At 42.5% G+C, this 6,481-nt stretch overlaps 1 protein-coding gene across 1 annotated transcript in view; it reads left to right on the forward strand.

Moving 5' to 3' along the window:
* The window catches only part of NF1 (neurofibromin 1), an 87,856-nt gene that overhangs the window by 22,357 nt on the left and 59,018 nt on the right, over nt 1-6,481 (forward strand). The window contains 8 exon segments of the mRNA XM_017730920.1: nt 2,001-2,107; nt 2,368-2,435; nt 2,622-2,697; nt 3,211-3,368; nt 3,911-4,084; nt 4,264-4,386; nt 4,683-4,757; nt 5,791-5,922. Coding sequence (XP_017586409.1) covers nt 2,001-2,107; nt 2,368-2,435; nt 2,622-2,697; nt 3,211-3,368; nt 3,911-4,084; nt 4,264-4,386; nt 4,683-4,757; nt 5,791-5,922 — 913 coding nt within the window.

Consider the following 6,481-nt stretch of genomic DNA (forward strand, 5'->3'; position numbering starts at 1 on the left):
TGCAACAACTAACGCCGTCTTCAGCCGCATCTCCACCAGGTACTGACTGCTGCCTGCAGCCCTGGGGAGGGACAGCATCTGCACTGCTGCCTGCAGCCTCTGTCTGCCACCAGCTGTGGGCTGCAGAGGAGCCAACGCTTTAAATGCTCTTCAGTAGAATAGTTCTCAAGAGGAATCCCCTCAACCTTTCAGGGTTTTACTTGGGTTTCAGGTTGTGAAATGGACCTGTTTCATCCCCATCCTGGGTTACTGCTGGCTGCATTTATTGCTTCTTTAATCTGCTCTCAAAAGTACGAGTGAAAATAGGGAATGAAAATAATACAGCGGAAAAAGTTGAGTAAGTCCTTGTGGGTGCAAGGTGTCTTGGAAAAAAAAAGGATGCAGAAGTTAATGGTTGTATCCATTTACTTAAAAATTTAGAATGAAAACTGGTGATTGTCCACAGCTCTGCTGGAGCCCCATGGTTGTTTTCCTGCTAGGAAGCTTTTATGTTAAATCTGTCTTATGCCTGAAGGGGACAAACATCTGGGCTGTTTGTTAGTTGTTGGAAAAGACCCATTTGTCTTCTGACTGACTTGAGTTTCACAGCACATTTACTGTAAAAAATGACTGGATTTTCTGCTTTTCTAAGTAAGAAGAGAGACAGGCCCAAAATTTCCATCTATTCTTTGCTCTTTTTGCTCTGTTCCAGATCCTTCTGATGCTTCAGCATTTGTCAGTCCCTTAGAGTGGTGTGTTAAGCTTTTTAATACTGAAATACTTTGATGTTTTTTGAAAGGTGCTTGCAGTAGCTTAGCTCTTGTCACACGGTGTTACAGTTGACATCATTCTTGATTTATTAGAAGTGGAGCTTGGGCAGCCTTACATGGTCACACAATTTAATTGAAACAAAGATTTATTTTTTCCTTATATATTTATATATTTCTTTGGAAAATGTTTGTGTTTTAGAAATCAGTCTAAAATGATTGAGTAATTTGAAATTTAAAGTTTGTTCCCAAACTCCAAAGCCCCCGTCCATCATCCCTTTGAGCTGGAGCAGAGTGCTTTTCCCCTAACCTGTTTTCCCTTGCAGATGGCTTGTACAGCAATAGTTAAATGTTTGACCAATTGTTGCTGGTCTCCACAGGGGTCAGCCTGCTGCCAGTCAGCGCTGCTGATCCCTGACCTGGGTTTCCTGTTTAGGCATATTTCTGGGCCTTGCACAGCAGCTGGGGGATTTTTGGCATGAAAAGCACAGCAGTGAGGACCTTCCCATTCCCAGTGAGGCCTGTTAAGTTTCCCTGGCGCTGAAGACATGAAGAACTGCCTTTGTGTCTAGTACTAGAAATCACATTCCATGTCTGAAACACATCTGTAGCCTTGGAAGGAGCCGAGGCAGTCCTGAGTTTGTGGGAACAGACGCTTTAGTGATCAGTGGTTGGGTGTCTGGGAGATGCTGAGTAAATTCTCTGAGACACGAGTGTGAAAAGATGCTGCTGTTTTTAAACTGGTGTGATTAAACTTCATCCTGTGTGCTCAGGCCAGAGAAATGTGGACCAAGAATGGTTGTAGCTCGCTCCACTGATATCCAGTACCATCAATCACTGCTGTACTCTGAGACCTTACTTGGGGCAGGCTGTGCTGTGAAGGAGCAGTAGCCTAAAGGTGTCAGGAGTCCAGACTTTAATGTTTAGTTGAAAAGATGACAAGGTTTCTGCCACAGGAGGGTGGATAACAGGAGGATTTAGGCAAATCTTGGGCACAGTCAATCCCCAGAAGGTACTGGCACCTTGTAAGACTCATCACTGGTTTTCTAGCTCCATTTTCAGTATGAGGATGGCACAAGGCTGTTACATTAACCCTTTATCATTCAAGATCTGTGTTTTATTTCTAAATCTGGAAAAGTTTTTCTGAGGTGATGGCACATTCCACTGCTATTGAAATGTACAGACTCACAGGTGTGTTCATACCTGTCTGACACAATCTGATGTAGAAGTTTTATTTACTTTATGTATTTTCAGATTGCAGGAACTGACTGTTTGTTCAGAAGATAATGCTGATGTCCATGATATTGAACTTTTACAGTACATCAGTGTGGATTGTTCAAAACTCAAGCGACTCTTACAAGGTATGATCTGACCCTGTGTTTTGAAATATTTCTATTTGAATCTGGTTAGTCAGAGATGACACAGTGCAATTGAGATATCTGGGTTTTATTGCTCTGTTTTACTCTAAAAAGTCATATATTTACTGAAGTATTTAAAAATAGTTAAGTAATATAAAAACATTGGTTTGAAAATTGGTTTGCACTTCAAATGTCTTTTATAACCTGTGTTGCTTTTTAGAACAAGTTTCTGTTCTAAATGCAGAAATGTTTTATCTTTACAGAGACTGTATTCAAGTTTAAAGCCCTTAAGAAAGTAGCTCAGTTAGCTGTTATCAACAGTCTGGAGAAGGTAAGTGTTCAGTACTTCTGTTTCATTGCTTATTTGCAGACTTTCTCCTAGTTTAAGAATAGTTGCAATTCAGTAGTTTACTATAAAGTAAAAGTTGCTGCCTCCCTTTGCAAATATGTTTTGCAAGAAATTTTGAGTGGTACTGTTGCAGCTCTGGAATGTAATGGTGTTTTCCATTATCTGCAGGCATTTTGGAACTGGGTGGAAAACTATCCTGATGAGTTCACAAAGCTGTACCAAACCCCCCAGACTGACATGGCTGGTAAGGCATAACACATGACAGTGTTCAAGGTTGGTTTCTCAGATATCCCCAAATGCATTCGCTTGCATTTTGTGCCCTCTTTGCTCCTCGTGCAGCCTGCAAATAAGCAAATTTCTGTCACCCTTTGTCAGGGCAGGCAAGGGTATGTTCCTGTCTCTTTTCTTTCCTGGCTCCCCTGCTAAAGAGATTCATTTTGTGCTTCACAACACAAACAAATAAACCCCAAAAGATGGAGACTCTTTAAATGTATATTTTTCATCTTGATACAGGATAAAAACTTAGAGAACATCACCTTTACTTGTCTCTAGTGAAAAAGAGAGGAGAATTTATATTTTCAGGTAAACCATGTCTTTAACTGGGTTGAGACCATTTGATCCCCAGTAGCATGTCAGTAATGTGCAAACCAGAACTTTCCTTCTGTGTAGGTGGAACTATCCCTCTGCTCTTTTATACCTGTTCTTTACCTCTTCATAGTTAAAACTGGTATTGAACTTGGGCTTATGTTTTATGCAGATTGTGCCGAGAAGTTGTTTGATTTAGTGGATGGCTTTGCTGAGAGCACAAAACGTAAAGCAGCAGTGTGGCCACTGCAGATCATCCTCCTGGTCCTGTGTCCAGAGATAATCCAAGATATAGCAAAGGATGTGGTAGAGGAAACTAAAATGAACAAGGTAAGAAAACTATCTGAATTCTGACTCTGGTTTCTAGAGGATGCTTTGTTTTGCTGATTCTGTATTTCAGGGATATTTAATTTTGTCTTTCCTCCTTAAAGAGCACGCTGCAATTCCATATGTAAATTTATGCACTCTTTTTAAGTTCTCACCTTACATATGTTCTTTCACTGTCAGTAATTCATACAGATAGTTTGTCCCAAACAATGTTATTTCAGAACTTTTCCATCTCCTTGGAGATTTGAATCTCTGTGCTGTGATTTCCTCTGCCTCCACCTGCAGCAAACGGCTGTGCTGAGGTTCTGGGGTCTGCAGGGGGCTGTGAGCCCCACAGTTACAGCACCTGCAGCACCTGCAGGGTTTGATGTGGCTGCAGCATCATGGCTGAGAGCAAACAAGCCCCTCTTGTGCTGTTCTGATTGCCCCGGGTCAGTCCAAGGGAATGTCCTTAATAACGACAGGATTTCTCCGGAGTGCCGCATCCAGTTGGTTTTTGCCATCACAGTGTCTGGTTATAACTATTCCTGGTTTGAATTTTGCAGAAGCTGTTCCTGGACAATCTCAGGAAGGCCCTGGCAGGACACAGTGGGAGCAGGCAGCTGACTGAAAGTGCTGCTATTGCTTGCGTTAAACTGTGCAAAGCATCTACCTACATCAACTGGGAAGATAATTCCGTCATTTTTCTGCTAGTGCAGTCCATGGTAGTAGATCTTAAGGTAAAAATGTCTGTTTCCTAATTGCAGTGAAGAAAATTGAATTTTGAAATAATGGAGTGAACTTTCAATTTCTTCTTAATTGAATACCAGTGGTTTTCAGTGGAAAGTTTTGTATTTAAAGTAGCCAAGAATAATTATGGTATCTGATCTATATATTTATATTTTTCTGAATTATATAGAATTTGCTGTTTAACCCAAGCAAACCTTTTTCAAGAGGCAATCAGAATGCAGATGTAGACCTGATGATTGACTGCTTGGTTTCCTGCTTCCGCATAAATCCTCACAATAACCAGCACTTCAAGGTAAGAACACTGCTTATGGTAAGTCATTCTCTGCATGCTATTGACGACCTGTCAGTTATGAAAGCTGTGCTAACAGCAGCTTGAAGCTCATAAATGAGTTCAACTGTATAAATATCCCTTAGTAATAAATCCCTGCATGTTTTGATAAATCTTTTCACAGCTGATTAGGCTTCTCTTGTTCAGATTTGACAGCATTGTCAATTTAATAAAAAGGCTCCAGAATGTTATTCAGGGTGATAAGAAAGATGGCAAAGACAAAGATGTTCCTAAGTGGCTTTTATGTATTTTTATTGTAGATCTGCTTGGCACAGAATTCCCCATCAACATTTCATTATGTGCTGGTAAATTCACTCCACCGAATCATCACAAATGTAAGTTCTGGCAGTATTTCATCAGCCTAGTGGTGTGGGGCTTCTATTCAGATCAATATCTGCTTAGTAAATACAATTTGGATAGCAGACCGAATCTTGTTGCTTCTTGTATCCACGCAGCAAGAGTTGCTTGCTACTAAGGAAGGACGTGCAGATCTGTTCCTGCTGTCCACCAGGGGATTCCCAGTGTGAGAGCTTGGGTTCCAGTATCACTCTCTTACATAGAATGGCAAATGAATTGTATGGTCTCTGGTGTTATGATAAATAATGATACCCGAAGTTACTCTCAGGGACATGCACCACCTTCTGCTGCTTGCACTCTATTGACCTGGGGTAGAGTTGGCCCTGTGGTGGTCTTCGGGGATTTGGTGCAGTGAGATTTAAGTAGTGTGAAACGGTAGTAAGTGCTGGGCAATGAAAATATTTTGAAAGTCTGTGCAGTGTTCATCTTCAATTGTTATTGTACTTTGTCAGTAAAATACAACTTTAATTTTGACACTGTTCAGAAATATTTTCCTGACCAATATGAAAATAGAAGCAGTAAGTGTTGAGCAACCAGCAATCACTTAATGTATATAGCGTTTTCTATTTAATGTATCCAAACATTGTAATGAAAACACTATATTTGAAAAAAAAAAAAAAAGCCTTAGGGGAGAAAATGCTGTGAGAGATGTGGTGGTGTGTGTGGTGGGGTAATACAGCTTTTGAGATATTATCAAGTATTTAAAATACCAATTTTCCATTTTGTTTAGCGTATCACAGGGAATTGAGTGCACGCTGTTTTGAAGTATTCCTTCTAGCATCCATCCACTCCCTTCTGCTCTTGTGAGTGCAGAGCAGCTCAGGGTTGGTGCCTATTCAGGAGGCAGAGTGATGTAGCGAGCAGCTAGGTGGGAATTTAAATGTTACGCGTTTGGTGGTGGGCGTGCAGAAGGATGGTGGGCATACCTGCACTCGGGGTGAGGGCTGGCCACGCTGCAGCCGCGGTGGCCGCGGAGCGCGGCTCGGTGTCAGCGCCGCCCTTGCCTTGCAGTCGGCGCTGGACTGGTGGCCGCGGATCGACGCCGTGTACTGCCACGCCGTGGAGCTGCGCAGCATGTTCAGCGACACCCTGCACCGCGCCATGCAGGGCTGCGGGGCGCACCCCGCCATCCGCATGACCCCGGTAAGCCTGGCGGGCCCCTCCCGCCTTCCCCTGTGCCCAGCCCTGCCCTCCTCTTCATCACCTTTGTACTGGAAACCAGAGGGGAGAAGAACGTGGTGATGCACAGAGCAGCAGGGAGCCATACGTGCTCTGTAGCCCTGCGGTGTTGGGGGATTGGCTGTTGGTAGTTCGATGTCTCTCAGTTTTCCTGCTGCTTTTAAACTGGCAACGTACAAGTATTTCTCCTGTAGCTGTCCTCTGTGGCTAACTGTCCATTTTGAGCTTTCTGGCTCTGTGAGTAGCCAGCTAACATGTCCATCCTTGCTTAATGTGGAAAACCAAAGCATTCTGTATGTGAAGATAATCACTGAAAACTGCAGTACTTTTACCATGATTGGCATGTTCATTTGTCTTGCTTTATGTTGAGCAAGTGACTGGTCTTGGTGACAGCAACAAAGTAAAAGATTTTTCAACCATTATGAAATAAAGTCAGTATTCTTGGCTGTCCTGGAGAAAGTCTTGAGTAAATTCAGATTTGTAGTTCATCCAAATTCTTCCATTAAGTCCACACACAGCTGTG

This window comes from Corvus brachyrhynchos, unplaced genomic scaffold, assembly GCF_000691975.1.
Source record: "Corvus brachyrhynchos isolate BGI_N302 unplaced genomic scaffold, ASM69197v1 scaffold283, whole genome shotgun sequence".
NCBI classification, from domain to species: domain Eukaryota; kingdom Metazoa; phylum Chordata; class Aves; order Passeriformes; family Corvidae; genus Corvus; species Corvus brachyrhynchos.